The sequence below is a fragment of the Harmonia axyridis genome, chromosome 6, assembly GCF_914767665.1.
Source record: "Harmonia axyridis chromosome 6, icHarAxyr1.1, whole genome shotgun sequence".
In the NCBI taxonomy this organism is placed as follows: domain Eukaryota; kingdom Metazoa; phylum Arthropoda; class Insecta; order Coleoptera; family Coccinellidae; genus Harmonia; species Harmonia axyridis.
Window position 1 is genome coordinate 15,016,169 of NC_059506.1, and position 16,122 is coordinate 15,032,290.

The 16,122-nt window shown below is 35.1% G+C and overlaps 1 protein-coding gene and 1 long non-coding RNA gene across 3 annotated transcripts; both read right to left on the minus strand.

The window, feature by feature from the left end:
- Positions 1–8,119: 8,119 nt before the first annotated feature.
- Positions 8,120–9,823, minus strand: LOC123682839. Its single transcript, XR_006747890.1, has 2 exons — positions 9,098–9,823; positions 8,120–8,365 (listed from the first exon to the last, which is right to left on the minus strand). It is a non-coding gene; the product is annotated as an uncharacterized LOC123682839 (long non-coding RNA).
- Positions 9,824–9,962: 139 nt separating this feature from the next.
- LOC123682834 lies at positions 9,963–11,875 on the minus strand. 2 transcript variants are annotated; one of them, XM_045621640.1, is made up of 3 exons: positions 11,637–11,875; positions 11,320–11,576; positions 9,963–11,123 (listed from the first exon to the last, which is right to left on the minus strand). In XM_045621640.1, the coding sequence occupies exons 2-3, from the start codon at positions 11,573–11,575 to the stop codon at positions 9,979–9,981; spliced, it is 1,401 nt and encodes a 466-aa protein (XP_045477596.1). In that variant the 5' UTR covers position 11,576; positions 11,637–11,875; the 3' UTR covers positions 9,963–9,978. The 2 variants fall into 2 exon arrangements, with proteins under 2 accessions (XP_045477596.1, XP_045477595.1); XM_045621639.1 differs by having other exon boundaries at positions 11,320–11,875.
- Positions 11,876–16,122: the final 4,247 nt, after the last annotated feature.

Genomic DNA, 16,122 nt, shown 5'->3' on the forward strand with positions numbered 1-16,122 from the left:
ATGATACGCGCTATGAGACCTAATAGTTTAGCTGAGGAACTTCAATTCATCATTGAAGAAGATAATATAAAACATTATCAAAGTCCAAATAATTTTCAAAATTTGAGAAAACCGAATCGACAAAATTTTTCGACACATCAGCAATTTTATCGATCACAAAATAGACCAATTCTGACCCAACAACAATACATTCATCCCCAAAACAGCCAAACAAATTCACCAAATAATTCTAACTTCAAATACCAGCAATTTCCTAGTGTCCCCATAAATCTCCAGAGGAATCCAAATTTCGTTCCGCAACGATTCCCAACCAACTCCCAAGTTTTCAAACGATCCCAAAATTATCAACAGAATAAACCTACACCAATGAGCATTAGCAGTTCCCTTAATAGTAAGCAGCGAACTCAAAGAAATTTCCAAAATCATGATTGTGTGATCCTCCGCACTGAGTAGACACATTTTGTTGAGCTCCCCAGTTTTATAGTTAAATTCAGTGGTGAAAATAAGTTTGGAAGTACATATCTGCCTATTAGGGTAATTCATAGAACATTTATTCCTTCTACCTACTCTGTAATATTTCGTTCATCAAATTAATAAAGAAAATGCCAATTTCAAAACAACAACAAGAAAATATAAAACAATGCATTCTCGAATGCCTGTCAGATAAGGAATTCTTATCAAACCTGGCGATAAAAGTAGCCGATAAGGTAACATCCACTGTCCAACAACATCTGGACCGCCTTGAAGAACGTGTTCGTGAACTCGAAGGGAAATCCATAGATAATGAAGTAAAGATAAGTGAATTAAATTTAAGACTGAATAAGATGGAACAAAATGGTAAACGTAAACAATTGAGGCTGTTGGGGTTGAAGGAGACAACTGAAGAGAGCTTGGTAGATTCGGTGCAGGAAATCTTGGTTTCAAAATTTAAGATGGAAAAGTCAGTAATTTCGAATTGCCATAGAATTGGACAGAAGAATATCAGTCAAGATCGCCCTAGACCTGTTGTTATAAAGTTTACATCGGTATCATCTAAGAATGAAGTTTTCCGTAATAAAAGAAATTTAAAGAATTCCCAACTATTATTAGTCGAAGAACTCAGTAAACTAAACTACGAATTACTCAAAAGTGCTAAAGAAAGAGTAGGAAGAAAAGAAGCTTGGTCTCTTGATGGCAGAATCTTCATTAAATGGAAGGGTAAAAAACACATCGTCGGATCCACTGAAGAAATGGAAGATATTATAAAAAGTTGAGTATTGTGAGTGGAGTAACTCAACAACCCTTGCTGTATAAAGGGATTATAGAAATTTATTTTTTTGTTTACATTTTTTTTCTGCCTTTATTCCAATTTTTGTATTGCTTTATTTATTGTAATGTTAATTAATTGGATACATTTATTTTAAATTCTAATTTGATAAGTTCATAGATTATGAGGAGTTTGAGCATAGCGTTTTACAATGTACAATCTTTACGCGCACGTTTTGATGATTTTCGGAGTTTTCTCCATAATAATGATTTTGATATAGTCGGGTTATGCGAGACTTGGCTGGCCGATGGTGTGCCTGCGCGCCTGGTTAACATACCTGGTTATAATTTTATAAGAAAAGACAGAGGATCCAGAGGGGGAGGCATTGGTTTTTTTATACGCGATAGTTTAGGTTATGAGATTTTGCATGGGGGAATTACTAGTTATCTCGAACAAATGTGGATAAAAATTGGGATTAATGGTAAGTCGGTAATTATCTGCGTTATGTATCGACCTCCATCCGGTAGTTTTTCAGAACTTTTTAGTTCTTTTGAGGACCTTGTTTTAAGATATCATCCTTCGAGTAGTGATATCGTTATCGGTGGTGATGTAAATGTGGACTTTTTAAGAGTTGATGACTTTAGGGTCCGGAGATTGTCTGAACTGTTCGTTCAGTTTAATTTGGCACAAATTATTGATTCTGCCACAAGAATTACGAACAGGTCTGCTACGCTGATTGATATCATTTTGACTTCATCTGAGAGTGAGGATCTCATCCATGGAGTGGATACTGTGGGACAGTTGTCCGACCATTCTTTGGTTTATGTTAGGTTGAACTTCGATCGGAAAGTACTAGAGAACCGTACTTTGAAATCCAGATCATTACGTAGAGTGGATCGTGATGTTCTTGACCAATTATTTTCGGTCACTCCGTTTGACAGTTTACTTTATGTTGATGATGTCAATCTGAAGGAAGCAACATTCACCAAACTTCTATGTGATCTTTACGATCACATCGCACCAGAGAAGTTGATAACCATAAACAATAAATGTAAGCCATGGTTCACTGAGGCTATCAGACTGATGAAAAGGCAGAAGGACAAAGCTTATAAAAAATTCAGGAGGACTAGTTCCCCTCACAATTGGCAGTTCTACAAGCAGGTGAGAAATGCTACTACAAATGCAATAAATGCAGAAAAAGATCGTACCTCAGCTGCTCCACAATAAAATCCGGTATGAAACACGTTTGGAAGCAATTGAACGAGGTGGGAGTATATAGCAAAAAGACGAGTTCAGCAGCCTTACCCGAAGCTTTGAATGACCCTTCCTCTATCAACAACTTTTTCCTACAATTTCAGAGACTGGGGACTCCTGATCGAGATTTGTTGAACTTTTATTCTACCATGTCCTTGAGACTTGTTGAGGAGGAACTTACTTTCACCCTTGTTGGTGAGGAGGAGGTTATCTCTATAATTTCATCAATGAAATCAAATGCTGTTGGATCAGATCGAGTGAGTATGGAAATGATAAAATTGTGCTGTCCTCGAGTTGTGCCGTTCCTACTCAATATTTTTAATTCGTGTTTACTGAAATCAGTGTTTCCTGACTCTTGGAAAACAGCCCGAGTGATACCTTTGCCTAAGAAAACTGAAATACACAATCTGAATGATCTCCGCCCTATAGCTATTTTGCCCACTTGCTCTAAGATTTTCGAAAAAATAATTGCTTCTCAAATAAGGGCACATTTGGAGAAATACAACATTCTACCTCAGCGGCAGTCGGGATTTCGCAAGGGTTATAGCTGTGGTACTACACTCCTGGATGTGGTTGATGAGATCTTACGCGCTATTGATTCAGGTAAAACGTGCATTCTTGTTCTGTTGGATTATTCGAAGGCGTTCGATCAAATTGATAACGTTCTCTTATTGGCAATTCTTGGGCATATTGGGTTTGCACCTTCGGCGGTTGAGCTCATTCGCAGCTATTTGATTGGTCGTACTCAATACGTCGAAACAGATAAGGGTTCTTCGACGCCGGAACCAGTTCATTGCGGTGTACCGCAGGGGTCCGTGCTTGGTCCCCTGTTCTTTTGCATTTATACATTCTTCCTCACGAACGGCTTGAAATACTGTATCGATTTCCGTTATGCAGATGACACCCAGATACTCCATACTTTTTTGTCATCAGAGGTGGAAAGCGCATGTGAGAAAGTGAATGATGATCTGAGTGCTCTCGCTTGCTTTTCTCGTCGGCATCACTTGAATTTAAACTCGTCTAAAACCAAGATGATTGTATTTGGCAGACATAAGGAACAGGTTCAATCGCGACTGAATATTGTATTGGATGATGTTAAGCTGACTTGCGTCAGCTCTGCGAGGAACTTAGGACTTGTGATGGACTCAGAATTGAGATTTAAGGAACATGTAATATTGTGCATTCAAAGGGCTTATGCAAACCGAAAAAGATGATACCCTCACAGGCATTATCTGACAACAAAATTAAAAATTTTGCTGACGGAGTCTCTGGTTCTTAGTCATTTCAACTTTTGCGACGCAGTTTATGGTCCTTGTTTAACCAGAGAGTACATTAAGAAGATACAGAAGGTACAGAGATCATGCCTGAGGTTTATATATGGGATCCGGAAGTTCGAACCAGTCATTCACAAACTCAAGGACTGTAACTGGATAGATATGGAAAAGCGTAGGAGGCTCCACTCGATGATTCTTTTTCACTCGATCATTCTTTATAAAACTCCACCATATCTTTTCAATAAAATTAAATTGCGCTCGGATGTTCATACTTTGAATCTCAGACACCGTGGTCTCCTCTCCGCGCCCACCCATTCTACAACCACTTTTTCTAGGTCGTTCACGTTCAATATTGTTTCTCTCTATAATGGTTTGCCTCTTCCTCTGAAATCCCTTAGTTTATATAAATTCAAAAAGTCATACACACAATTTTTCTTGACAGGTTCACCTTAGGCTTAGGTCCTAAGCTATGTGGACGCAGGCTTGATCTCCGATGATTTTTTTTTCTCTTCAAGTTTTTTATTTAAGTTCACTAAATGTACGAAAGGAATTTTTTTTTCTCAATGTATCCAACTATATGCTCAGTGCTGGAATCTTTTTTTTGTTCTTGGTGAACTTTTGGGAGCTTACATATAAACAGTCTTACTGTCGTAAGTCTCCTTTTTGCAGATAAAATTATAGGATATATAGAAGTATGTTTTTTGATTGATTGGTTATTTTTGTTGCATATTATCTGCAAATAAAGTTTATTATTATTATTATTATTAAAATACACCCTTCTAAAATACCTCTCAAAAACCAGATTTTATTAGCGAAGAACTTTTCAATACTGAACATTACGATAACGGACAAGAAAACATAGAATTCGACGAAAACATTGAAATTGACAACCCCGAAGAAGATTTACCAAATTATTATTTCCCCGAAAATTTTCAGACGGACGCTTTCTCTCGGAACAAGAGACTTAATTGAAACATATATATATATCCTTATATATCCTCGGATAAAAGAGAACTACCGTATATTCAGATAAAAAACCCTCCTTTGAAACTACTGATAGACACTGGATCAACAAAATCTTACATTAACCCAAAAATCGCTCATAAAAATTATCCAAATCAGATTTTACTAGAACCATTCACAATTTCTACAGTTTTTCAATCAGAAACACATCAACATTGTGCCGACATCCCAATCTTTCCAGAATTCAAACAAAATATCAACCTTAAATTTTACCTTTTCAAATTTCATAATATTTTTGACGAACTCATAGGATTAGATAACCTAAAGTTATTGAACGCCCAAATCGACTTGATAAACTCCAAATTAATTACCCCTGTAACTACTATTCCCATTAAATATCAACCCAAGCCAAGTAAACCAAATTTTCAAATTAAGAATTAATCCTCAAACCCAAGTTATTGCGAACGTACTCGTGAAACAAAACAACGGCGATGTTCTTGTACCACATCAGATTATTCAAAAATGCGAAATACTGGCAACACTTTCGAAAGCTCAAAACGGTTTTGCAAAAATTCAAATCTCTAACAAAACAGACGAAGATATCATTATGAATTTAGCACAACCAATTAACTCATTCCCGTTTATAGAAAGCAACTACGAATTTTATCACTTAGACTCACAAAAAACCGGCAATACTAAATTCAACGCAGAAAAATTAATCAGAACCTCGCACATGAACGAAGAAGAAAATCCTATATCCTAAAATTATGCACTAAATATTCCGATATTTTCCACATCGAAGGCCAACGTCTCACCTTCACAAATCAGATCAAACATTCCATAAAAACAAACGACGAAATTCCTATTTATACTAGATCCTATAGGTATCCATTTGTACACAAAGACGAAGTAAGGCGACAAATGAATTCCATTCTAGAACAAGGTGTAATTAGGCCAAGTAATTCACCCTGGTCTTCTCCAATTTGGATCGTACCCAAAAAGAACGACTCATCCCTATAGAAAAAATTTAGAATCGTGGTAGACTTTCGGAAACTAAACGAAAAAAGTATTGATGTATTGATGACAACTATCCTCTTCCGAACATCACCGATGTTCTCGATAAACTCGGGAAATGCAACTATTTTTCAACCATCGATTTAGCCAGTGGTTATCACCAAATTGAAATGAACCCTGATGACATTCCTAAAACCGCATTTAGCGTCGAGAACAGTCATTACGAATATCTCAGAATGCCCTTCGGATTGAAAAGTGCCAGTGCAACCTTTCAACGAGTAATGGATAATTTGCTTAGGGGATTACAAAACGAAATATGTCTTGTATATCTCGATGACATAATCGTCTATTCAACATCACTCCAAGAGCATATCGTCAATCTTGAAAAAGTTTTTCAGAGACTCCGCGAAACTAATTTCAAAATTCAACTCGACAAGTCAGAATTTTTGAGAAAAGAAGTAGCTTACTTAGGTCATATCGTCACCCCTGACGGCGTCAAACCTAATCCAGATAAAATCAAAGCTATCAAAAAATACCCAATCCCTAGAACACCTAAAGAAATAAAAGGCTTCTTAGGACTTCTCGGATACTATCGAAAATTTATCAAAGACTTTGCTAAGATTACTAAACCCCTTACTCAATGTCTGAAAAAAGGCGCAAAAATTGAACACACACCACAATTTATAGAATGTTTCGAATACTGCAAAAATCTCCTTACAAACGACCCCATTCTTCAATATCCCGACTTCGAAGAAGAATTTCTTCTTACAACCGATGCAAGTAATGTGGCCATAGGAGCCGTACTTTCACAAGGCCCCATTGGATCCGATAGACCAGTTGCATACGCATCGAGAACACTAAACGATAGCGAACGAAACTATAGCACAATAGAGAGGGAGCTTTTAGCCATAGTCTGGGCAACTAAATACTTCCGCCCCTATTTATTCGGTAGAAAATTTAAAATATTATCCGATCATCGTCCACTTCAGTGGGTAATGTCACTGAAGGAACCAAACAGCAAACTCTTAGGATGGAGATTAAAACTATCAGAATTCCAATTCGAAATTCTGTACAAGAAAGGCAGCTCAAACAGCAATGCTGACGCACTTTCTCGAGTCGAACTACACAATAAAGAACTTTTTGAATATATGCAAAAATTTAATGAATCATTTTCAAAATCGAACGATAATGATAAAGACAACGACAATTTTTCCATGTTAGCGAACGTAAGCGAAACACCGAATGTTAACGAAATACCGGAACCCGAAGCAGGTCCATCGGTATCTCGACCTCTCGAAGGGGAGGATGCGACGGCAAGCCCATCTCACCCATCAGACAATCCTCCAGATTCCGATGATGGCGATACAGTTCATTCAAGTTCTGAAGAACCAATACAAGGAATCCCAATAACAGAAAAAGCACTTAACATTTTCAAACATCAAATTATCCTAGATTTCGTTCACCACTCACCAGCAAAAACAAAAATAGAAAATCTCTTTTCAACAAAGCGTAGAATTTATTGTCAACTCTCCGTAAACAACTTAGAAAGTGATACCATAAAATTATTCAAAAATTACATAAAACCAAACACAATATATGCGATAAATTTCAAAAATTATGAGTATATGTCCCAAAAATTTGCGAATTCTTGAGAAATACATTCAAAAACTCTGCATTCAAATTGATCAAATGTAATACCGTTTTAAAAGATGTAGAAGATAAAGAAAGACAACAAGAACTCATTAAATTTCTCCATGAAACAAAAACCAATCATAGAGGAATATTGGAAACAGAAAACCGTATAAAACAAACATATTATTGGCCAGGAATCAAAACCGACGTAAGTAACTACATAAATTTTTGCGACGTTTGCCAAGTCAATAAATACGACAGAAAGTCAATAAATACGACAAAAATTAATGCTAACACCGACCCCAATGAAACCTTTTGAAATAATCCACATCGATACTTTCCAGACACAAGGACAAAAATTCCTTACTTTGATAGATACATTTTCCAAATACGCACAAGCATATCCATTAATTTCCCTATCAGGTATTGGAGTTGTCCGACACAGATTAAGGATATCATAGATGGGACCATAGAGAAAGGAGGAAAAGAGTGACGACTCAGCGGTAAAATAAATAAGCGTGATTGTGGCGACCTTATGGGCAGGGAATGGAACTAATGATGTTGATTCTGCGCATTTGGCTCCTTTTTATTTCATAATTCCAAACAACTCAAAATTTGAATGAAAACCTGCACCGAAAATTGTGAAAAAACTGTAATATCAATTACAGTTTTTTCAATATTTCAGTGAGGTTTTGCATCCAACTTAATTTTCACTTAAGTAATAATACTCAACGAATTTTGACATACTTTTTATTGCACATAATTATACAAATTGATATTTGTGAACAGAAATTAATGAAATAATTGAATCAAATTATATATATCGTATTGTACCACTCAAATATTAAAGAAGGAAACATTTCATTTGAAGATAAAATAATTATTTTTGTGATAACTGACAAATATCCAGGAAATCGAAGGATTGATTGAGAATTGGAATCTTCAATTCTTTGGCAGAACTCCAACGTAAGCCTTTTGAAACCTGAAACAAAGTGAAAAATTGATGGTGATCCTGAAGAGACTTTTATTGAAAGTATATAAGGTGATAGCAATAGAACAATATGAAGTGAAAATATAGCTCCCTTTTCTTAAATCGACACAACTGCTCCCTTCGACATTTAGGTACTAATATAAAAAAAAATTCTCTTTGTTAAATGACTCTCTTTCTTGATATTAATTTGATTTAAAATGCCTGGTCTTTTCTTCACAAAAAGGGAAACAGTATCAGTATTCGGTTGGTAATTTCTGATCCTATCTGAACTTGAATCTGTTAAACTAGTACTTGGCACATAATTAATTAAATTATTCTGATCTTAAAGCAGTGCATAATTTGGAAAATCTGGCAGGGATGAAAGTAAAAGTCTTGTTTTAGGTGTATTGAAAAAATTGTCCTCACTGATATGGTCCCCACATATTTTACTCATATTCATATTAATATTTGCTGGATAGAACAGCTTCAATTGATTTATCCCATTCAAAAATTCTAGTTGGAGGTCTAAAACAGTGCTTGTTCGTGGTTGAACCCCTGACAAGTTTGGATGCAACATGAATAATGATATGATAAAATGCTGATCAGTTAGACAAAAGGTGCTTTATATTTATAATTATCATACTTATACGAAAAAACTTGAAGATATATGCCTAAGATTCTTCAATGCGTTGCCATCAAATATTCAAACGGAGGAAAATTTCAAAAAATACGAAAAATACATACCTACATGATCATTTAATTCAACTGGAATCCTCTAAAATCTGGGATTTTTATATGTAAAGAGTTTTTGACATTGTTTCATTTGTTATTTTTTTGTAAATGAGAACCTTCTGAAATAAAGATTGTTATTATTATTAACAAACTTGTACCTGCAAGAAAATAATAATCAGGGGAGAACTGAAACACAAAAGAGAGGTTGGAATTTACGCCGAAAACATTTCATCAGTAGATAAGGATGATGTTTTTGTGTGAAATAGCGATACATTAGTTCCTAACCCTGTCCCTCGGGTCGCTAGCATCAACATTTCAAACGACTCCACGCAGTCGTCAGTCTTCTCTTTATTTGTCTATGGATGGGACACTCCCCTACCTAAAGTAGAATCATTTGAAATTAGCTCCCCCTGGCGACCGGGCCAAGAACAAACTCGACAAACGCGGGAAATTTGAAGTGAGTGGTTTTCCTATACTTGTTTTGAATTTATTAACGAAATATTAAGCAATCCAAATGGAGTTTGGTGCTATGATGACCAAAAACCATTTGAATTTTTTTATAAATAACTGGTATAATATGTGATGATATTACATTTTGTGCAAATAAAAGTCGATAGTAGAATAAACATATAATTTATTAGCAGTAAACAAAAATAAAAAAATCAACAAAAAATAAACAATATATGTATAAATAAATCAACATTGAAATAATAAAGGAGCATCAACATTAAATAAATAAATTAGTTCAAACAATAAAAGAATAAATTAGTTTCAACAATAATAAAATTACTTTCAACAAAAATGAATAACATGAATAAATTAATTTGAATAAATAAATATATGAATAAATAAATATATAAATAAATGAATAAATATAAAATTAAATAAATAAATCATTTCTTTTTTCTCTTTGTATCAAAGATCCTTTTTGCCCCTATTTTTATAGGATCAATAAATTCTTCACTAGGGGAAGTTAGAAGGAACTTGGAAAATTTTGTGTCGGTACCACTCATAATTTCGTTTACCTGCTTGCACCACCAGTGCAAGGAACACCTTATTATTGTCTCACATACTTTTTCCCCCAACATATGTTCATTACAATTTAAAATTTTGAAGTCCAAATATTTCATTAAAAACGATTTTAAATACAGGGAAATGTTTTTTTTTTCACAAATTCGCGGAATAATATAGAAAAGATAATTTAGAGAATGCCGAAATAAAAATGATACACATTGCCCAGGTTTTGTCAACTTTCCGTGTTTATACTGCCTTACCTGAATAAAATCCATGTCCCCCAATTCTTCACTGTTAAAGGTTAAATTTTTTTTACACTTATCACATTGTTTGATCAATTTATCTTCAAATAAAATTGTACAAATGAATCCACACATATAAACTAAAGTACATCTACTAAATTTTGATTTTTGTTCAAGGACTATTAATTTCGGAATAACTATATTTAAATTTTCAAGCACAACATTTTGAGGTAGAGGAAATTTTGATAAAACAAATGATTTTAGATTATCCAAACAATGTGATGTTAAATCCTCTTCACAGTTGGAACCTACAGAATGGGAGGACATGAAGTTATTCAAAGTAAGGCATTTGAAAGAGGACATAAACTGGCCAATATTTGGATTAGTGTTCCTTACACCATGCCCTCGGATATAACTGAAAAAATTTTCAAGGCAATCTTGATTGAAAGCACCAGTCAAGATATACTTGAAATTTTTTTCAGTTAACAACCTCCTCTTAAGGTAAACGAAAGCTTTTAAAGTCAAAATAAAATTTTTTATGGTAGGTACCACCACATTTTTTTGTTTTTTTTCATCATAGAAATACATGTTTTCAAAAATTTTTATTGATTTTTTCCAAAACATTTCATGTTCCGATTTTGTGGTTATTGGTTCCTTCAAAAACTTACCCTGTGTATTTCGAATCTTCGATACATTGAGAGAATCGAATAATTTATCCAGAAATAAAATTAATTCGGCAGTGTCTGCTGCTTCAGAAGGTAAACTGCATTTGTCTTTAATATCTGAAAAGAAAAAAAAAATAGTTTCAGTATCATTTTAAAATAAAGATGGATCTTGATTAATAAGTCAAGTAGAAACATCATTTAAATCTGAATGAACTACAAGTTACAGCTCCATTTTGACATTGGGCAGTACACATGAAAAAAAAAATTTAAGGGATTTAAATATGAATAAAATTGAAAAATTCGATAAAATTACCTGGAATACCGATTGTAGGTATGGCATTACAAGTGAGACCACGATGGCTTCCTGGAAAATGATATTTTTTATCAAAATGTGAATGGCACACAAAATAACCTTCATAAATTCGATGCCTACTCAATTGTTGCCAATTTCTTGGTTGGATAATTTGGAGCCAGTTATCGAATAAATCCAAATCTCTCATAGGGAAACGATGTCTTGTACTTGTCTTATCGGTACATCCTTGTACACAACATTTCTTTATTTTAGGCATTCTGATAAAATAATATATGCATTATTTATTTAATTGAAACTTGTTAGATTGAAGCACTTACCTCGAAATTTGGAAGTATATATTAGTACGGCGTACTGAATTGTACTTACTTGAACAACTTCAATGACAAACGTCTCGTTTCAGCTTCTAGGTTAAAAGCGAATTGAAAAATTCGGTTGTTCAAGAATTTTTAAAATTCCATCAAATTCATCCCCATTACATTACTGTGAACAATAGTCAATCAAACGGATCAATCGAAATACTTCATTCAACTTTAATAGAACTACTTCGTAGGTATCATAAAAGAAAAAGACAAAAATTCAACCAACATTCTAAACCAAATGCCTTACGCTATAAGCTGCTTTCCAGCCAACGTCAGGAGCTCCTCGGTACAGCTCCGAAGCGCACTTATAGTGTTCCAGTAAACAGGGCGTCGAGCCCTCGCGTTACCTTCCCCTTTCCGCTGAAGCACCCCCCGCATTTGCGGGGCTTCGAGCCCTGACAGGTGTGAGAGAGAAAGAAGACCGTTACTTCGCATAAAGTACGAGACAGCTGTAGAACGCTGGTTTGTTTACGTTCAATTTGACAGTTTTGTTTTGGCGCGTTCCACTAATAGCAAGGGCTCGAAGCTCTAGTGCGCCGAGCCCCGAGGTGACACGCACCTGGGGTAGGATTCTGTAACTTTCGTTATCATAGCAAACGAAAGCGATAACGTTACGAAGCGAAGCTAAGCGAAGCGAATGCGGTATTCTGTAAGCGTCTTTTTCTTTATCGTTTCGTTATCTTTACGCTTTTAGTTTCGTTGTCGGAGCTTACCGACTTTACACGAAGGAACATTGGCAACGTTGCAAATAAGTAGATATTTAAGCTACTGTAGGATTCTGCAGGTTTTGACATATGAGGTACCTGAGATAATCTCTAATAAGAGCAATGAGATAAGAGTCCCTTTTATGGACTCTAGCTGTAATGTCCTTTGAATAATCCACAGTATTTAACTTGAGTATTGTCAGAAATTATACTTTGATTTATGACTCTCATTGGAAGTTACTTAACAAAGGGTTTCATACCATTTTAAACTGTTTAGTTTATCATTAAGAATGAATTAGCTAATTGAATACAGCACCTGAATGCAAATATTGAGTATTACAAAAAGTCTTATTTGAGCACTGGAAGAAATTCGAAATGGAACCTCGTTCAATGGATTATAATTTAAAACCTTCATTCTTATTCCAGTTACAAAACCTACCCATACTACAAAATAAGTTCGGGGAGTCAACTAATAGTGTGTATAGGTATAAAGAAATATTCATCATGTTTTCAATGATTCTGATCATCGACGAGGAAATCTCAAGAAGAGTTCGTCTAACTCTTACAAGAGAGGAGAATAGATTTCTTCGAGATAGAAGTGATCCATTTAACTTAACGGATGAGAGATTCATAGACGTTTTCCGTTTGACGAAACATTTAGTTCACGTTCTATTCGATGAATTGAAACCATTTATGGATAATTATTGGAGGAACACGAGAACGCCATTTGAACAGCGAATATTGATAACTCTGAGATTTTTTGCCAGTGGAAATTACCAACGCGGTATTGGACAAGAATATTTGCTAGCAGTAAGTCAACCCATGGTCAGTCGTTGTGTTAGTGAAGTGACTAAATTGATTAACCATGTATTCCAAGGAAGAATTAAATTCCCTAATGATTCTGAGAAGACCCAAAATAAAGGGAAATTTTTTGAGAAATGTGTGTGTTCTTTTCTTGAAGATAACTTTCATAACGCAATTTTTCAATAATTAATAGAATGAATTTCAAACTTAATATTAAGAATTGTGATATTGTGAAGCAAAATATTCAAAATTATAACCTCGAAATCGAAATCATTCAAGTGTCATAATATGACGCTTAAGACTTGGTCACGTGGTAAAAGTAAACCAATCAAAAACGTCGTCGGACTTTCCGTAATGACAACGAACCCTAAAATGTTTCGTTATCGTCATCTTCGGCAAACACGACTATTGCCGAATCCCTTTACAGAATACCGAACCGAGCAAAACTGTCGTTTCGTCACGTTTTCGCTTCGCTTTGCCGTTACAGAATCCCACCACTGGAAAGCAGCTATACTAAGCTACAACAACTCTATTCATTCCGCGACAAAGCAGAAACCAATAGACGTAATCAACAGACACTTGAACACAAAAGACCCCCTTAATATTGATATCAACGAAAAATTCATAAACAATTACATCGAAAATCATCGTGATAAAACACTCGAAATATACAAAAACCTAAATGAAAATTTAGCCAAGAAAAACAAGCTACAATCGAGAAACGACACGAACCATTGACATACAAACCCGGAACTACAATTTATCGCAAAATTACATCTAACAATCGAAATAAACTAACACCAACGTTCTCAAAAGATCAAGTAATCCAAAACAGAAAAATTAAAATCACGACCCATCGAAAAACCCTCCTTAAACACAACTTAAGGAGGACTAAACAAAATGAATCTTTACAGGGTACCGTACCGATTCATAAAGATCCCTGAAAGCTAGGGAGAAGGAGCCAAATTTTAGGCTCCGCCCTAATTAAAGTAGGAAGAAGGGGGATCGACGTTGCCAAATTGAAGGGCGAACTTTGAACTATTTTTGTGTGACATTAACAGAAAAATAAATAATTTCTATTTTTTATTTCTATCTCAATCTAAAATAAATCTAGCACCTATAAATATGGAAAAACAAATGGATAACTAAAGCTTCAAATTATATTTTGATAGTAATTCGAGGTCACTTTTACTGTCATACAATAATTCCACCATTGCCAAATGTACATATTACATTGGATCTATTTTTCAATTCAATACATTTATTTCGATTTTCCATAATAAACCATGAGTGATATATATAAACTTACTGTATTTAACATAAGCAGTAAAATGAGCTAATTATAAATTATAATAACACCAATAATCGAATTTTGAAGAGACACCCCACGTGTGCATCTTTGACATTTGTCACAGAGAATGTCGTTTATGTCACAGCGTTGCCAAGTTTGTATCGCAATGAAAACCGCTGGGTCCAAGGCAGCGGATTTGAAGTCAATTTTTTTCGTCTAAGAACCGACAACGTTGTAGGTTGTATCAAAAGTTGCCTATCATAAAATGGTTTTTAATTTATTAGAATATGACGATTGAATCAAAATTTATGTTTAAAATGAAAAATACATCTAAATATTAACAATTGAACAAATTATGGTAATTTGGCATCTATATCGGGAGCTGAGGAGAATTTGAGCAAAGTGGGCGTGGCTCCTTCTCCCTAGCTCCCTAGGGATCTTTATGAATCGGTACCCAGGACGAGCCTAATCGCGATAGCGACGACAGCAGATCAGAAGATAACAATAACTTACCTCAAAGACAACCCAGGAATTCTTCCAATTGACCTAGGCAACGCCAAAGTAAAATTGAAATCCCACAATTTCATCCACTATTACAATCTCCTACCCATACACACTGAGCTGAATATGATAAGAAGTCATTTCTGTTGAAATATTTACCCAGTACATAAGTAATATAAGTTGTCTTGTAGTATTTCTATGCGCGGCATGCGCAGTTGTATATTTATTCTGTGTAATTGTTAGATAGGCCATGTGCAAGCTATGCTCGCTCCTTTCTCTTGTTAGCCGTTGTTGAAGAGTATTATTGTATATTTGTCAGTGTGTTCACTACACAGTTATTTCCTATATTTTATTAAAGACTTTTAATTATTAAACAGTGCGTTTAATTTATAACAGGTTATGTGCCCACGTGCGTTCTCATCGCGTGCAATCTAGACTTTTTATAATAGTTTACCGGTCGGGAACGGTCCACTACGTAAGTACATTTATATATATATATTGTGAAATAGTGTTGTGAAACAGACGAACAATAATTCAAGATGGCAGCAGTTAATTATTTCGCCAGTGTGCCAAAGCTAAACGGACGCGAAAATTACCAGGAATGGGTATTCGCCATTGAAAACGTGCTAGTACTCGAAGGGCTGGATAAGTGCGTTGATGGCAGTGAATTGGACTCCGTTCTATTAGCCAAAGCAAAGGCAAAATTAATATTGACAATGGAACCATCGCTTTACACCCACGTGAGAGATGCAAAAACTCCTAAAGAAGTATGGACGAAACTTAAAAATCTGTACGACGATAGCGGTTTTACCAGAAAGATCGGGCTTTTAAGGACTTTAATATCAGCCAGATTGGAGAACCATGATTCTATGGAGAGTTACATAACTCAAGTCGTCGAAACATCGCAAAAGTTGAAAAGAACGGGCTTCACAATTGATGATGAATGGGTCGGATCATTACTCTTGGCAGGCTTACCCCCGAAATATTCACCGATGATTATGGCTGTTGAACACTCTGGTATTAAAATAACAACAGATGCCATTAAATCGAAATTGCTCGATATGCACGCAGATGGCGGTAGCCAGGGCCATGGAGAAGCGTTTTCTGCTAGAAGTAACGCACGAAAAGGGAAACAGTTCCAGAG

Excerpts from the sequence above, each read along its gene's own strand:
- LOC123682834 (XM_045621640.1), bottom strand. The coding sequence starts at position 11,575 with ATGCCTAAAATAAAGAAATGTTGTGTACAAGGATGTACCGATAAGACA. Across the intron at positions 11,124-11,319 it reads ACCTACAATCGGTATTCCAG|ATATTAAAGACAAATGCAGT; the intron begins GTAATTTTATCG and ends TTTTCTTTTCAG.